Below are 18,452 nucleotides of genomic sequence, written 5' to 3' on the forward strand. Positions count from 1 at the left end.
AATTCTTAAAAAAATAAAAGTTTCTTTGTAGGAGATTATGCCTATCGAGTATGATTTTAGAAAGATTTTATGATGTCATTGGTGGCGGTGGTGGTTGTCATTTGTAGTTCCAATTTTCTAAGAACTCAAAGAAGCACTCTTTGCAGAAACACTTCCATTTCAAGATTCTGACTTAGCTGCAGTTCCCTCCTTCTCAGGCTGCTCAGGCCTGTGAAGGCTCCTTCCCTCTCTAGGGAAGTTACATTCACTTTCTTTTCCCCGTGTCACATGGATAAAGTCTTTTCAAATTGAAAAGGGAAATGGTGGGGTCATAGGTAACTTTAAACCATAAAAGCAAATTAAAATCGATCCCAACTGGCACTGGGACATTTCATCATTTTAAATAGGAATCTCACCAATCAGGAACTTTTCAACGAGCATTCCCACGTATCTGAAACTCTGAATTCAAGGGCAGAGATGAGAAAAAGCAGGAAATCAGTAGATCCAAAACCCTTTCCTATGCCTAAATGCCCAAATCTAATGGGCATTAGTTAAGTATCTCCTAAAAAGTTCAGGAAAATGGATTTCATCTAATGTATTTTAAATTTGCAGAATTCCACTTTTACCCCTATCTCTCCGTGTATGTGTTCATTTGACTGTGTTTGAAGTTCAGTGTCCTTTAAAACAGTGTCACTTGATGTTGGGACAAGAAAGATGTTGAAGAACTAAAGCTAGCTCTGCTTTTCTACGGGGAATCAATGTGGGAAGCAAAGCAAAAAGGAAATTTCTTGAGACAAAACAACAAATGTTCAAGACCTGAAAAAAGAGAAAATTCCAATATGATTAGCAATGTAAAATCTTAAAATGGATTATAAGCCAACGAAGGAAAACCACTGAGATATCTCTAAACTTCTAATAAGGGGGTAAGTGCCATCATTTATCGGAAGCCGTTTGGTATAATGGTAAGAGCATGGGGACTTCTGATTAAATTTGGTGAGTTGCCCGGCTGGGCGTGGCTCAGTGGTTGAGCGTCGACCTAGGATCCAGGCGATCGGGGTTCGATCCCCGGTCAGGGCACATGCCTGGGTGGCGGGCTGCAGCCGATCAATGACTCTCTCATCATTGATGTTTCTGTCTGTCTGTCTCTCCCTCTCCTTTCCTCTCTCTGAAATCAATAAAGATATATCAAAATAAATAAATAAATAAATAAATAAATAAATTAATTAATTAATTAATTTGGTGAGTTGAACAGATGTATTTGTTTCCTTCTTGTAACCCTATTAATATGAGAATTAAGTAATAAGAAAGGAGAGGAGGTAGCAGTAGCCTATGAACAACACTAAACTTTTGGAGAAAGGAGGTGTGAACAAACTTAAGAAGCCGAAAGCCAGCGCTTAAAGTGAGTGGTGTCCTCGGAAACAAGCTAATGATCCTTACTACAGAACCCTCAAAAGGCTCAGAAACTGAAATTCTGGGTTCTTAAAGGCTGGTGAAGTCACGGGGCTGAAAATAGACTGTTTGACGCCCATGTGGAGAGCGGCTGGGTCAGGAAGCCCCCTCCCCTGTGCCGCACACCCAGTAACTAGCCCTCCCTCACCGTGCGGGTGCATTTGCAGGACGCGAACCAAAGGGCACCAGGCTGTGGGCCCCCAAGCACAGCAGAGAGCGGGGCGAAGAGCCCTCCTGAACATAGAAAGATTAAGTGAAAGTTTACACACCTTGAATTGTGAGCCCCTCAGTCCCCTTCTCCTGTTTCAAGAATGCTCACAGGCAACTGCAAAATTCTTCTCTAGAGAAACAAAAGGATTCCAGAGGAGGGAAAACTATAGAGGGCTGACATTTGGATATTCCCACCGTGAATCATTCAAGCTTCAGGATGTGTAGCAAGGATTAAATGAGATTATGTACGTAAACTGTAACAGCGATCAATCTCTTTATAAGTCACAGTCTTCCCAAAGAGATAAAGGTGAACTACGAGATGCATTTAATATAGCAAAATAAATTGAATTAAAAATAAATAAGATTGGGGTGGTGAACATACAATACAGGCAGTGTACAGAAGATGTGCTGTGGAATTGTGCACCTGAAACCTGTATAATTTTGTGAACCAGTGTCACCCCCATAAATGCAATAAAAAGGAAAAATAAATAAATATGAAACATAAGGCCACGTCTGGGGCCCAGGAGTGCTCGGTTTTCTTTTTCCTGTGACTGGAGCAACACGTTCAGGATGAATCTCACGAGTGATGTGCTCGCTGTGCTGCCTTAACCTGGCTACAGTGAGGCTTCTTTGTTTCCCTGCAGCTTCTACTGTGCTGTGACACAGACGGTTAGATGCAAGAGGCCTGGTGTCCACATGAAAAGGGGAAATCGGACAGACACGCACAGAAGGAACGCCAGGTGCAGGTGAAGGCAGAGCTCGGGCGATGCTTCCACAAGCCAAGGGACACTGAGTGCTTGCGAACCACCCAGACCTGGGGAAAAGGCCTGGAGCAGACTCCCTCACAGCCTCAGAGGGAAGCAGCCCTGCCAACACCTCGGTCTCAGACTTCTGGGATCCAGAGCTGTGAGACGATACATTTCTCTTACTGTAAGCCACCCAGTCTGTGGCATTTTGTTATGGCAGCCCCCGAAAACAACTACAACAAGGAACTATTTGGCATACACAGGCAGGTTAGAAAGTCTCCTTACTTTAAAGAATCCTTGCAAGCTTAGCCAGAGGATGTGATCCTTACTGTGTGCTCCCAATCTTGGACCCAGGTCCTTCACTTTGCAACAATGCATAATACACACCACATCTCTGAGGCAGGGTGGCCCCCCTGCCAAACTCTGTTTTTCTAATATTTCAGCCCTCCCAACGTGACCCATTTCTGAGCCCCTCTGCTTTGGATCCACTTCTAGCTTCTGGGGAACCCCTCCTTCCTAATCATTGTCTTAATGCTCCATTTCTTGGCCTGGATTATGTTTTCTACTTGTTCCTACGTTCTAGTCATTGTAATGAATATATCTAACCCAAATATTTCAATCATATCAAGTTCAAACACAATTATACGTTTACAACGGAGACCCGGCTTCAATGGGCAAGAGGTTATTTAAGAGTATTTTTATAGTGAGCATCAAAACCATCTTGTCTGCTTCCCTGCAGCCGGTGAAAACAGGCAATGAAGCCTGAGGCTGTTCACTCTGTGCTCACTTGAGGGCCCAACAAACCTCCGGGCAAAGTGTGGGCGGCCTCCGCCTGCTCACTCCTCTCACTGCGGTCCCGAATCTCCCTTGGCCTTCCTCATTTTTACCCAGCAAAACAAAAAGAAAGAGCTAGAAGAATTAGACAGAGAAGAAATTTTAAAATAACAAAGAGCTTTTGAAGAAAGTAACTTATACATACACAATTGAGAGTTAATGCTTTCAAATGGAGCATTTTTTTCCTACCTCTACATTTGTGCTTGTAAGATAAAAATATGCCTATATTACTTATAAGATAAAAATAATTATTTGAAAAAATAAAAATGTTAATTAAATGTTTTAGTTTCGGAGTAACAGTAATAACTCATACGGACCCCTTCTTCCACTTGAACTGCCACCTTCATGTGCTGAATTGACCAGTTATTTCTCTCATTATCTCGTATTATGAACACCATTGCTGCTATTATTATTATCACATGCATGTTCCTTGTATATTGCCCACAGCATCCAGAACTATAGACATTTGTCACCACATGGTTTACACAGAGTAAAGAAAATCCTCTACTCAGGAACAAAGAAAGAATATACAGGGACAGAGTGGTTCAGAGTTAATGAAATGAAACAGAGAAGTAAAATCTAGGGTGATTCTTGAAGCTGCCTCACTCATGGTCAAAACCAACACACAAAGCATCTTTGTAGAAAGTTGGTAGAGAGCCTGGTGCTGGGAGCATTTACAACCAAAAGAGACAAAAAGCTACTGAACATATTTTAGCAATGGCTTGGCATATAAGTTCACATGTGAGTGTTTTACCTTCTCTAATTCTGAGTCGCATGCATTTATCTTTCATTACATTAGTCTGAGTAAGATATTAATGCAAAAACTTTCTTCTCATTGAAAAATAAGGCATTTATATTAGTCTTTCAAACTGAGAATACTACTAGAAGTGTATTCTCAGTTTTAAAAAATGTGAAATTTGGATAACAAGCCAAATTATCCACTTACTAAGGGAAATTATATAAAACTCTTAAAATAATTAAACCAATACTTTATCATCCAAAATGAATATATCACCTGTAGTAACTATTTGCAGAAAAATAAGATTATATTTAAAGTTGCAGCTTAAATTAAATGATGCCATTGTATTGACACAATGTAAGCAAATCAGATCATTTTAAATCAACCTATAAGCTACAAATTCAATATCAATTTTAATTGTATACATTTTACCATGCCCTTAGTGTCCCAGTAAATTTTTTACACTGCTCCAGGTCAACAGAAATATGTAACAGCTCTGTTTGTTAAGTAGCTAAATGTAAACAACTTAATGTATATTTATATTCTAATAACTCATCAGTGATTTAGAAAAATTACATAAATTGAATGAAAAACTGCACTGCACAGTTTCTCCAGCATTGCGATCATTTCCTGGTTCACATCACTCTTCCCACAGGAGTTGATTTTGACACAACTGCCAAAAACAGTTTCACAGAGATACGGTGTCATCAAGAGGGACTTAGCCACAAGTGAATGTTGAGATTTTGAAGTACTTTAAGGGATAACTCACATGGCATCTGACCAAATGTTCAGCATTGTGTTTCCCTCAGATTAAAAAATATCCTAAGCTATCCCCCTGAGTTCTGTGGGGCCCCTGGGGTGCCTCGGCTCACAGTTTGGGAAACTATAGGAATAAGGGACAAAATTGGGACAGGTCATTTGGCACTGCCCTGCCACCCAAAGTAGGTGCTCATTAGCTTTACTTAGCACAGCTCTTACCCCATCATTCTACTTATAAGAAATAAATTTCCAGTTTCGCACATTTAAACATACAAGCAATTTACACAGTCAGAGTCATACATAACAAAGATTATTCACACACAACAAAGAGTTACAGGGTCAAATTCATACACAACAAAGAAAATAATGAGGCAGGCATCTGGACACAGATGTCGCTGGGACTAGTTGTTGACCTATTTCCACATCAAGGTCGCTGCCTTTAGAGTTATCTCCCATAAGTTCCTCCTAGACTTCTTGACAGCTCTGTGATCACAGCTGGAAGGCTGCCCGTGGCTCCTCACCGCCCCACCCGGCACGTCGCTGTTGTAATTTTCGGTTTGGGAGGGTGGCTGCCTTTCCCTGCCTTGCCTCCTCTCTCCCATGGGGCCTGAGCCAGATGTGTCTTTCCCCTTGTGGCCTTGCCCGGAAACCCTTCCCCTGATATAACACGAAACCTCACAGCATGACACAACATGACGTAATACACGGTGATATGATGCAATACGATACAATATAACACAGCACAATACAATGGCTGTAACACTTTACTTGGGAAGCAAGTAAGCCTTCCTTGTACCCCACTCCACGCCAAATTAGGTCTTGGGGAGTTCAGGGTTGGAAAACAAGCTCCCCGGCCTCAGCAGTCCCGCAGTCTAGTATGTATGTAACACAAACACGCGAGTCCTTTGCTCTTACAGAACCTCTGGCGTCCAAGCGCCACGCCTCAGGACTGGATTTTGCTTTCCATGTCTCCTCAATAGCACAAGGACAACAGCCAGGAAAGCACGACTGCTCCAGGGTGCCGAGCTGTGCCAGGCACTGTGCTAAGCCCCTGAGGCAAGGCCTTCTCCTCTTTGCACCTTTAGGCAACCTTGACCTGGGAGGGGAAGGGGCTACCCTGCACTTGGGGGTGTAGGCGGGCAGCCCTTCTCTGTACTGGTTCCTGGGTCCTCAACTCCTTACCAGCAGGCCCCTGTCCCTGCCTCTGCCCTGCTGCACTGACTGAATTCAATAGTTGTTTTCCCTCTACAAGTTGTCTGGAAATGTGTTGATGCTTGAAATCAAAATGAAAAATAAGTAAATAAATAAAATCAAGCCAGACAGAGTTCCTGTTCTCCAGGAGGCTTGGTTGAGTGTGTTAAATCACAGGTAGTCTCTGCCCAAAGGCACATCTGCTCCCTCAGAATATTATTTTAGCCAGGGAAAGCCTTCGCCTAACATGAAGCTGAGAGTGGTCAAGGTTGCCTGCAGGCACTGCAAGAGGAAGCAAGAGGCTGACACTATTTTGGTTAAGTTTTGTTTTTTAAATCCTAAAGTGAAGACTTCGTCTTAAAATGTTCTTGTAAAGTTCTATTTTCCTCAAACCTAATTTAAAAGAATGATAACTGCTCAAATTCAGTTAACACTTAAGCTGTTCAAATGAGACTGAACTTGTAGCTTATAGGTTGATTTAAAATTACCTATTTTTTAATGCAAATGCATGATTCAATTTGATCTGTGACTTTAAATACCATCTTAGTTTTCTGCAAATAGTTACTACAGGTTATATATTCATTTTGGATAATAAAGTATGGCTTAATTGCTTTAAGCCTTTTATGTAATTTCCCTTAGTAAGTGCATAATTTAGTTTGTTATCCAAATGTTATAGTCAGTATTTTAAAATTGAGAATACGTTTCTAATAGTATTCTCAGTCTGAAAGACTAATATAAATGATTTATTTTGTTTTAAATGAACAAGAAAGATTTTACATTAACACCTTAGATTAATATCATCAGATTTAAATCCATGCAACTCAGAAAGTATTAGAGATAGTACCATACTCACATGTGAACTTATATGCCAAGCCATTGCTAACATATGTTCAGTCACTTTTTGTCTCTTTTGGTTGTAAATGCTCCCAGCACCAGGCTCTCTACCAACTTTCTACAAAGATGCTTTGTCTGTTGGTTTTGACCATGAGTGAGGCAGCTTCAAGAATCACCCTAGATTTTACTTCTCTGTTTCATTTCATTAACTCTGAACCACTCTGTCCCAGTATATTCTTTCTTTGTTCCTGAGTAGAGGATTTTCTTTACTCTGTGTAAACCATGTGGTGACAAATGTCTATAGTTCTGGATGCTGTGGGCAATATACAAGGAACATGCATGTGATAATAATAATAGCAGCAATGGTGTTCATAATGCCTGATAATAGCCAAAATGAGAATTTAAGAAGCTCTGCCTTCCCTACTATTCACAGTACCTGACTATTTCAGTTGGCATTCTTATCCATTAAAATTATGAATGATTTAGTCAACAGAGACAATGTCGTTTTCTCAAAAAAGCTTTTGTTAAAAGGCATAGGTTATCAGATTTCTTGAATGATGTCTTGTGGCCTGAAATTAGCTGAAAGCCCTATTGGAATTCTTATGTGATCAGCATAGTTTGGATTCTTTATATACATTTCCTCTCATTATATTCTACGTAAAACTTATATTCTCACATGCTACTCAAATAGATACTGACTTCTTCAATGACCACACCTTAATCTAGATTTGTATCTATAAATATAATGAATGTTGTCTTTATTATGATCAGCAATAAAAGTAACATCCGTAATGTGGAATTGTGTCCTTTCTAGGTAGAATACCGCTGATACATATTAGTTTATTCTGTTTAAAATAGTAGTCCCTCCATTTGCACAACCTCTTCCTCTCAAAGACACTTGAAGTACTTAATACATTGAGGTGGTTTTTAATTTTTTTTTTTACAAGATACTCCCATTTTACAGATTACAATATTGGGAAACTTGATAGCTAAATAATATAGTATTATGATTATAATTTAGCCGACTAAACCAATTTATTCCATCTCATGTGCACTATTAAATTCCCTTGTAATTTTCTAATACCATTAAAATATCTCAGCTAATTGATATGAATGTTTTGGCCCATACTGCATTCATAAGGGCTGTACAGACCTAATTTATGAAAACACAAATTAGTTTGGTAAAATTAGAAATTGATAAGACACAACATGGAACTTTGTTTAGTCTCTTTGATGGTCCATTTTTTAAAGCAAGGATGTGTGTGTGGCCTATGCGCATTGTGTTTCACCTTTACTGCACTTCAGGAGAGCTAAAATGCATTTACAGAACAACCAGTCAGAAAACGGGGAATAAAATCAGGAAAGCAGTCAGTCTTTGCTATTTACAAGATTCTAATAACTCAGCTTAAATTAAAAAAAAAAATGTTTTCATTGATTTTTAGAGAGAGAGAGGAAGGAAGAGGGAGAGACAGAGAAACATCAATGTGAGAGTGAAACACTGACTGGCTGCCTCCTGTATGCCCCCCCCCCCCGGGGTTGAGCCAAAACCAAGCCGGACATGTACCCTGACTGGGAATCAAACTGGTAACCTTTCCATTCACAGGACGATGCCCAACCAACTGAGCCACACCAGTCAGAACCCCAGCTTAAGTTTTTTTCTTCTCCAACTAATTTAATTTTTTTTCAAAAATCATCTAGCAAACAATTCAATGAGAGTACTTTATAAATACTAAACTGTCCAAATTTAAATGATCTAAATACAGTCTTAGCAGGTACTGGGCCCATCTCCTAACATAGGTTTTCCAAGTGTCATGCAGGACCTGCCTCAGCATCTTCTGAGAAAGAATCTGCCTAAGAAGGTGCAGATTCTTGAGTCCCACTGGAACCCCAGAGTCAGCATGTCAAGGGCACTGGGTCCAAGAAATGGATTTGTAACAAGCTCCCCTGGTGTCCTATGTGCCTTGAAGGTGAGAGACCACTGCCCTAGTGAATCTCTAAGTCTAGATCTTTGACAATTCAAAGCCAGTCTGGCACAGCCATTCATTGAAAAGCAAAGCAGTTATCATATGTACTCTGCTCAAGTTTACATTACAATCTTCACTGATGCATTAACAAACACAGTGCGCACGCCTCATGAGATCTACCATAGGGAATGTTAGCGCAGTACTAGCTTTCACTTTCTCTGAGAAGCCTTCTCTGACTTCCCCAAATTGGGCACAAATGATCAAGTAGCATCTGGCATGTACTTATGTCCCACAACTGTAGCCCATGATATCACACTTGCCTATGTGACAGTCTCATCCACTGGGCAGTGAGCCCCTCTGGGTTGACCTTTGCATTCTCAGCATCTGGTAAAAGGCCACACATATAACACATGCTCAAATAATAACCTGAACATACAATGACTCATCATAAGTGTTTGTTGACAGATGAATGAATGAATGTGATGATTGTCAGGTAACTCTAAAGAGAAATTGTTATTAGTATGGATGAATGGGGATATTGGTTTGTACAATTATCACTGTTTCTCAACCAGGTCAAAATTCCCACTTAATGCCTCAATCTCTTCTTTACCCCTGCCGGAGCTGACACAGTCAAATGACCATTTACTGAGGGCTTACTACTGGCTAGACACAACATACACCTTAGACCATTAATCCTGACTATGTTCTAATGAAGCTGGTTTTATTTCTGTTTTGCAGAGTTAAGGACATTTGACCAAGGACATGGAACCAATCTGTGACAAGCCAAGATTTTACTGCAGTTCTGTCTTACTCCAGTTCTCACATCCTTTCCCATGTGGCTGTACGACATTCAACAAAGATTAGAAATACTATAAATACCATATTGACTAACTGTTCACATCGATTCTTCCTTTTCTTTAAGCACAGGTATGTCATTTCTCCGTGAGGTAAAAATGCAAATGGTCAAGTTTTTTCAAGGATAAACTTCACTCCTCAGTTCAATTTCTAACACAAAGAACAAAGCTCCTGCTTTTCAATCTACGTGGATATTCATGTAAAATTTATTGTTGAAATTCAGGCTTTTTCCACTTGCTGAAATGTCTCCCTAATAGTTTGGATCGCTTAAAAGCGTGAGGTTTCTAAATTCTTTCCCAGGTTAAAACATGCTCACCTGGATTTTTACCTATTCTGTTGCTTAGAAATAAAAAGATAAGTTGGCCTCTTTCTTCAGGTGGATCTTGACACTGCTACTAGACTGTTTATAAGTTTTATAAACCTATAAGGCACTTTGCCCTATAAACTCCAGTATTCGTCATGTAAAATCCTGGGTCAATCCTTTAGATGTCTAAGACTCTTGTTTTCATATCCTATAAGTGTGTAGGACAAACATAGAGTGCTATTGCTGCCACTAGATATCATCTCTAGTTAGCATTTCGGGGGTGCTCAGAGAGAAAACAATGTCTGGGTGATAACTCTTGTCAGTTTCCCCATTGTCAAACCCAATCTTACATTCCTCCACACTCTCACAATATTTCCCCATTGGGAACATGCCTGACATTGCAATTTCTCAAAACTGCAGCTCTGCAGTGAATGCCTAATTCCTGAAACTGCAAAATCTAACAAAAGCTGATTTTTTCCACTGATTTGACTGGCTGACTATTTCGAGGCTTTGCATGTGATGACCTGCTGTTCTTCACAAACAACATCTTTAATGTACCCACATGGTTGTTCTGAAGTGGCTGGGGCAATTAAATCCTTGGGAGCTTCCTGCGGGGCATTCAGAATTACTCACAATGTCCAGAGTTTCTGCCACAGACAAATTTTCCCCATAGGTTACATTTAGCAACTTACCAAGTAGCAATCTGTTACTTGCTTTGGAACCCAGAACCCACTTAGCACCCTAGTGTACCGTGTTACCCAGGGTAGGCTGTGGGTGTGTGTCACTTCATTTGGAGTTATTTGTTTTGTGTTGTTTTAAAAACTGCTCGCTCTCTCTTCTCTTGTTAATGTTTTTATAATTAAAAATAAAAAGCCAATTTAGAGGAAAATATGGCAATCCCGTTTTTCTATTATCAAAATAGATGATCTCTTTCTATCTTTGGATATATTGCTTGCTTGGGTTATCTGTTTTTCATAGTTATTAAAATTCTTGATGGCGTCATTTCAGCACAAATTCCCAGCCTGCCTGCTAAGGAAGATACATGTATCCACTTTCTCTGTTCTTCCCTGACGCGCCTCTCCCCTCCTTCACCACAGACTCCAGTTTTCATTACTTTTCAGATGAGCCCCTCGGCTTCACTCCCTGATGAACCACGCCACGGTTTCAAACCCAGATCAGTGCTTCGTTCCTCCACCTGGACAGAGACTGAGGTTTAGAGACAGCCTTCAGATATGTATTTCACCCCCCCCCCCCCGCACACCTACTGACACACACACACACACACACACACACACACACACACACACACACACACACACGGTTTGCAAAAACCTAGGTCAGGCAACGATTCCTGGAGAGCCCGCAGGGATGCGAAGGGCAGGGCGCCCAAGGGCCCGACCTTCCAGCTTTGCTTTCTCAGGGAAACGCGGCTGCTTTTGCGGGACGGCTCCCGAACCCGAGGCAGCGAGCGTGCCCTCCGGGCTGCCTGGGGGAGCAGCCCGAAGACGGCTCGGGAAGTGGGCGACGCGGGCCTTCTAGTTACGAGAATGCAGGCGGACAAACTCCTCCCGCCCCGCAAAGCTCCAGGCCCGCACCGCGCTTAGTCGCGCCCCCGCGCCCCGCGCCCCCGCGCCCCGCGGCCCCGCGCCCCGCGCCCCGCGCCCCGCGCCCCGCGCGGGCCCCTACAGTGCGCGCTGGGGCCCGGGCTGCGGGGCTGCCCCACTCCCCGCCGCCCTCCGCTTGCTTAGCCCCGGGGTGCGACTCTCCCCGTTTCCAGCCGCCCCCCTCTTCCCAGCCGGGGGGTGCGGGTCTCCCCATCTCCCCGCCGCCCCCCCCCCCCCGCTTCTCCGCAGGGGCCGGGCCCGGCCGCCCTGCCTCCCCTCCTCCTCCCCTCTCCCACTTGTTGAGGCGGGACCGGGAGACGAGCTAGTTCCGCAGGCTGATTGTAAAAGGGTTTGACTCGCAGCTGACCCCGGGTCAGGACTTTCTCTCCACTAATCCTGCCCTCTTTAAACACAAAAGCGCGGTGCCCTCTTCCCCCGCATCAGTCATCTTAATCCGCCCGGGTGGCTGACACCCCGCCCGGCCTCCGAGTCCAGGCTGCGCCCGAGGGAGTGGGGGGCGGGCGCCCCGGCCGCGGGCTCCGAGAGGTGCCCGGGGCCCCTCGGGCCCCTCCCGCTCCGAGCCCGCGGGGACCCAGCCGAGGGAAGGCTGCCCCCCGGCTGGTGCGGGGCTGACCCACGGCGCAGAGGGAGGGTCCGGGGCCTGCCGCCCGGACCGCCGGGGGCCAGGTCTCAAGCCTTGGGGCGCACTGGAGGCGGCGGGGAGACAAAGGGAAGACCGGGGCTGCAGGGGAAGGAAGGGAAGGTGCCGGATCCACGAGGAGAGGACGGCAGAGGGCGAGGGGGAAACCGAGGAGGAGTGAGCGCAGGAGCGGCTGCGAGGGGCCTCCAGGAAGGTGGCGAGGAGCGGGATTGCGCGGGACGAGAAGCGCAGGCCAGGGAATCGCCCCCTATTCGGGGCTTAACTGTGAACAGAGCAAGAGAAGGGCGACGTTCAGAAGCCGGGGGACCCGGCCGCCCCCGTCGGGAGGGGACCCAGGATCCGGATCCTGGGCCCAGGGAGACACCCGCCGCCGAGCCCGTTGGGTTCCCGGGGGCGGGCGAAGCGGGGGCCGGGCGGGCGCGCAGCGGGAGAGGAAGGGCCGGGGGAACGGAGGGAGGGAGAGAGGGAGGGAGGGGCAGGAAGGGAGGCGAGGGAAGGGAGGGGTGGGGGAGAGCTCGCCCCCCAAGTGGGTCTGGGAAACCCCAGCCGGGGGCGCGGAGCGGAGGGCGAAGGTGAAGGTCCCCGCAAGCCCACCTCCGCGGCCCTGCGCGCTCACCGCCGGCACTCGCTGGGTCCCCCCGTCCCCGCCCCCGCCCCCGCCCCTGCAGGACCCGGGGGCGAGAACCCGGGCCCACTCTCTTGGGCTCCTCGCCTCAGGGAGCCCGAGCCCCCCCTCACCCCTCCCTTTCTGGCCCGGCCTTTCAATCCCGCCAAATAGTCACGCTGGAGAAAGAGCTGCGCCAAGGCCAAGTCTGCTTTTCACTTGAAGTTTCCAAGGAATCAAACCTATTATTACATTTTGCTGCCGACGTCTCCGGAGCCTCTGCCCTGGGGGCCAGGCTGCGGAAGAGGGGGTGGGAGCGCGGGGGCCGCGGGCGGCGGGCGCAGCACCCCAGGCCGCCCTGGAGCGCGCCTTCCAGGGGCCCGCCACCCGTGCGGAGTTTCTCGAATTAACCAGAATTTTCCGGAGACAGAAATCTGCGTTGCCCAGTCTTTGTCGGGGAAAATGAAATGCGTGAATATGCGTGCTATTCTCCCACATGCATGATTTTAATAGACCTATCAGTCACGCTACCCGACGCACATCTGCAGAGCAGGAGCGCAATACCCGCCGCTGGTTTTAAGATTAATTCATTTCACCTAGCTACTGGTGGGTTTCTTTGGCAGGGGTTGGGGGCGGGAGGTGGTTCAAAGTCCTAACAACAACAAAGGCAAATGTTTTTGGTTTTTTAATAAGGCGAGGTGGGGGTGGTGTGTGGTAAGAGACACCAAGAAACACCCTCAAGCCAATCCTGCTACCCTCAGCTAAGGGAACCGGGCTGCGCGCAATGGCCTGCTTATGGCTTCCCACCGAAACGGATGCAAACTTTGTAAAGACCAGCACATAGTCCGGTCCGCGTTCGCCACACGGTTTTCAAATACAATCGAAATAAGTGATAGAAATACCACCCCGTGATTTGGATGAAGCCATCAGGTAATAATCGCCATATAATATTTCATTTCGTGGATATGATGTGGATTACCTTGACAAGAACCGAATTCATAGTTCGGTTCTGTAGTGGAATCAATCCGTGAATTTAAATTGGAGAAACGCTGCTGGCCTGATAGGATCTCATCCTGAGAGGAATCCTAGCTAATCTCCAGTCACCCCCTCCCCCCCCACCTATTGTTTTTAAATGGAGTCATTAAAGAATTTATTTTTCTGTTTGCCATTCTAACCAACAAAACAAGTTTGCTGCACTTCAGGAATTCTTATTTTAAGAGCTTTCTGGGTTTTTAACAAAGTGACTCGGGGCACCTAGCATGGACTGTTTCGGCTGACTACGGTGAGGTACCTACCGAAAAATGCCAAACTCTAAATGGAACTTCTGGGAAACTAACAGGCAGCTCTGCCTAGAGTTCCCAGCATACTGACTAACTTTTTATAGTCTGAAACATTCCAAGTGTGATCCACGTTACTAATAGGCGTGATGAGCTAAGTCTTAGATGCCAATAGTTGAGAAAAGATACAAACTTGAGCATACAGTTATGTGAGCATGGCCACACATTTATCTGCCACTTTAGTAAAGGCAGGGAGAGGTTGAGATTGGGAGTTAGCAGAAGAACTAGAGAGAGTCCATTTAGCTCTGCGTATTTCAGGGTAAATGTGGTCTGGCTCTTAGGCTGGCTGGTGAGTTAACAGAGCATTACAGGATTTCCCAAAGCATCTCTCCCAGAGGGGACTGTGTGTGGCATTTATTCCCAGATCTCATGATGCTGTTCCGCTTAGCAACCCATATATATCCAAACGCCTTTAGGAACCACTGTTTCACAAAGGATCAGATTGCAAAAACAGAAAAAAAAAAAAAAAAAAAAAAAAAAGGAGGGGCACTTTATTATCTTGTTTGGAAGAAGCAGTCGACATCTTTTTTTTGAAATTTTTGCAGTCACTTTAAGGAATGTGTGGTTTAAGCAAAATTATCAAAATGACTCCAAAAAATTACACATGTCAATTGTCAGGTTAGTATTTTACTTAAAGCTATTCTTGAATGCAGGCTGAATTTGGTTCTCATTAACCTACCACCATAGGCCCATTTTTGGATGGATAATCTATACTCATTCCAGAATAAGAAAAGATGTTGAGAAAATGAGGAGTTGATGAAATCAACCTATTTTGATATGGGCTAAAGGTTACTTTCTTCAAAAATATAATTTCACTTTTATGTTGTGACTAATTTCAAAATGTATTTGCTACAGTATAACTTTTAAATGCAATATTTAATGCTGTCAAATTACTTGAAGACAAAGTTTTACAGAAAACTTTAAATTCCAGAAAAAAACAGCAATGTACCAATAAACACCTAGAAAAAATATAATTAAAAAATTTAAAGCATCAAACAACCTCAGATCTCATCAGGAATAATAAACACCGCATTTTGCATTCACATCGGTTAGCAAATTGCATCCCAGTTCACTAGGGATGGGGGGGTGGGGTGGCCAATTTTGTAGGTGTGTGTGAAAATCCAACAAAATTATTTTGCTCTTTCCCAAGGAGAAATAAGCCAGAGGGAGGGGCTGAGGAGGGACAGAGGGGACTTGGTTACAGTACATTTTGGTTCTGAGATTGTGTTTCCTTGAGCCAAATCTAGATAAATTCCACCTGCAGTCTTCTTAGTTGCTGGGGAATAAGGGCACCTGTGCCCTTGCGGAGGTCTATTGTCATCCAGCCTTGGCCTGGTCCCGCCATTGGGGTCTTCTCTCCCGGCAGCAGGGATCTGGGGCCAGCTACAGGACGCAAAGCCCACAGCGAGGAATTGAAAAACCCGCGGTGTCGCCGGAAGATAAAAACACACCAAAGGGCCAGAGTATAAAATGATTTTTTTGGTAATTATTTATCATTCTGTATTAACACTGTAAACTCTACAAAATAACCTATTGATTTTAACCTCCTTCCCTTCCACTGAACGAAGCTCTGTGAAAATCATACCCCCTCCCCTGGGGTTCCCCTTACTTTTAGTTCATGCTGATAATTTCTCCTTCATCAGATTTACTAATTGTATTTTGAGATCATAAAACATGCATATAAAATTAGCACGTTTCAAATTTATGGGGGAAAAATGAGTTTTTTTCCTCTCAGATTTACTGACTCAAAACTCGATGCATTTTTAAAGGGGGGGGGGCGGTATCTTTTTCGTTTTTTACTAGAAAGGCTTTTTAGGAAACTATGTACATCATCTAAATAACCCTCCCCACGCCAAAACGCCTAAAATAAAAATTTCACAATGCATTTACAAGAAATAATTACAAAACAAAAAAGATGGAAAAGCTCAGATACAGAAAAGTTTTACAAAACCCAGAATATAACGCTGCGGTCAGAAAGGGGTGGGGGCATCTCTTTGTATAAATTAACAAACCAACCCAAAAAGCCGTAACAACTACGAAAAACTTGTAAGTGTTTGGATCTGCCTTACTACATCGATAACAAATGAGAACGGCTCCGGCTCCCGGGCAACCAAACTCCATCGGAAAGCGCCGGCGGGATAGAAAAGTTGCAGTCGCCTCTTGCTTGGTTTGGTCTTTGTGTCCCCTCGAGCAAAGAAACGCTTTCAGCCTCCGTGGATGATAAATACTGTACAAAAAGTCTCAAGAAAACACCGAAGTTCAGTCCAAAACGCGCGACTGTGTCGGTGCCCGGCGGTCCCCAGAAGCTCCGGGAAGGGCGAGTGGGGGGCGGGGTGGTGGGGGGGGATGTGTCACCTACTGTTCGCCGTCAGTGTTTTCCTTTTTACAAGGTGGAAACGTCTGCACAAAAGCAAGGCGGAGCCGGGCCCGGCCCAGAGCCTGGGTCCCGCCGCACGCTCCTTCTCGCGCATCGCCGGCGCGGGCCGCAGTCTCCCCCGCGTCCCTAGATGTGCGTTAGGGGCACCGTGCCGTTGACGCCCGCGCCCGCGCCCTGGTAGTGCTGCGGCAGCGAGTGCAGCCGGCTCTGCGCCGCGGCGGCAGCGGCCGCCGGGTCGCCGCCCTCCCCGGCCGGCAAGTACATGCTGATCATCTCGCGCAGGTCCCCGGGGCACGGCGCCCGCGAGTGCGCGGGGGCCGGCGGGCTGCCGCTCGGCTCCGACTTGACCAGAGAGCCCAGGGCCCCCAGGGCCCCCGACGACGCGGCCGCCGCCGCCGCTGCCGCCGCCACGGCCGAGTTCTGGTGCGCGCCGCCCGCAGCGGCGGCCGCGGCGGCCGCGGCGCCGTAGGGGAGGCCGCCGTAGCCCGAGGGCGAGGCGCTCATGTAGCCCTGCGAGTTGGAGATAGGGCTGTACTGGAGAGCGCCCATGTCGTAGCGGTGCATAGGCTGAGGGTTGTGGGGATGCGCGTGCGGATGGTGCGGGTGCGGGTGCGCCGGGTGCGCGTGCGGGTGCGCGCCGCCCGCGCCCGGGTGCTGCCCGTAAGCCAGCTGCGCCTCCTGCATCATGGCCGCGGCCGCGGCCGCCGCCGCCACCGAGCCGGGGTAGGCGCCGTTGGCCCAGCCGTTGACGTGCGCATAGCCGCCTCCCGCGGCGCCGCCGGGGCTCTCGAGCCGCTGACCCACGGCCGCCGCGCCCACGCCCACGCCCATGGCCACGGCCGCGCCGCCGCCGCCCGCGCCCGCAGCCAGCAGCCCGCCGGCCAGCGAGTACTTGTCCTTCTTGAGCAGCGTCTTGGTCTTGCGGCGCGGCCGGTACTTGTAATCCGGGTGCTCCTTCATGTGCAGCGCGCGCAGCCGCTTGGCCTCGTCGATGAACGGCCTCTTCTCGGCCTCGGACATGACCTTCCACTCGGCGCCCAGGCGCTTGCTGATTTCCGAATTGTGCATCTTGGGGTTCTCCTGGGCCATCTTGCGCCGCTGTCCGCGCGACCACACCATGAAGGCGTTCATGGGCCGCTTGACGCGGTCCTGGTTGGCCTTGGCGCCCCCGCCGCCGCCGCCGCCGCCCCCGCCGCCGCCCACCCCGGCCGGGCCCGACAAGTTCGTGGGGGCCTGGGCGCCGCCGGGCGAGTGCAGGTCGGTCTCCATCATCATGCTGTACATTGGGGCGGCTCACGGGTTCACTGGCACCGCGCAGGGAGGGCCTGGAGCATAGACGGCCGGGGGGCAGGGAGGTGAAGAGAGGCTGAAACAGAGCGATACCCGGGGGGTGGGTGTGTGGGGAGAGGTCTTAGCGGAGAGGAGGAGGGGGGAGGTGGAGGCAGAACCAACCAGAAAGGCAAAAACACACGCACTCAGCGCCGGTCCGGCTCACAGGTGGAAAGTTTCTCCTGGTGCACAAACCACTTGCCAAAGAGGGTGATGGCCGGGGTCGCGGTCCTCGCAGCCGCTGAAGCAGGGTCGCCTTGGCGGAGCGGTGCAAACAGGTGCAGTAGTGGCCAAGTTGCAGCTCCACTTTTCGCGACGAGAACGGTGCGCGGGCCCCGGCCCGGGACTCGCCGCCGCCTCCTCGCCGGCCGCCGCCTCCTTCCCGCTACACTCGCTCCTCAGTGGCCTCCAACTCCGGGGATGCAACTTCTAGCTGGGCGGCGCGCCGCGTGCGCTGGGCATGTGCGGGTCCCAGGTGCCTAGGGGGGAGCGAGGCGCCGAGGGGGAGCGGAGGGGGGCCGTGGGGGATTACGGTGCAGCTGGGGAGGGGGGCCGGGGGCCGCCGAGGGAGCGCAGGCGCGCAGAGGGGCCCAGGAAGCCGGGCAGCTCAGCCCGGGCTGCCCGCCGCCTGCCTGGGGCAGTGCGCTGGAAGTGGAGGCGCGCACGGGGCCAGCGG

At 47.6% G+C, this 18,452-nt stretch overlaps 1 protein-coding gene across 1 annotated transcript; it reads right to left on the reverse strand.

Annotated features, from left to right (window-relative positions):
* Positions 1 to 16,573: 16,573 nt before the first annotated feature.
* SOX1 (SRY-box transcription factor 1) lies at positions 16,574 to 17,731 on the reverse strand. Its single transcript, XM_087813824.1, has one exon. The coding sequence runs from the start codon at positions 17,729 to 17,731 to the stop codon at positions 16,574 to 16,576; it is 1,158 nt and encodes a 385-aa protein (XP_087669950.1).
* Between the last annotated feature and the right edge of the window lie 721 nt (positions 17,732 to 18,452).

Source organism: Miniopterus natalensis, chromosome 2 (assembly GCF_054644295.1).
Source record: "Miniopterus natalensis isolate mMinNat1 chromosome 2, mMinNat1.hap1, whole genome shotgun sequence".
NCBI lineage: Eukaryota > Metazoa > Chordata > Mammalia > Chiroptera > Miniopteridae > Miniopterus > Miniopterus natalensis.

What these genes read in the sequence shown, in the direction of transcription:
- SOX1 (XM_087813824.1), bottom strand. Translation starts at nt 17,731, where the DNA reads ATGTACAGCATGATGATGGAGACCGACCTGCACTCGCCCGGCGGCGCC.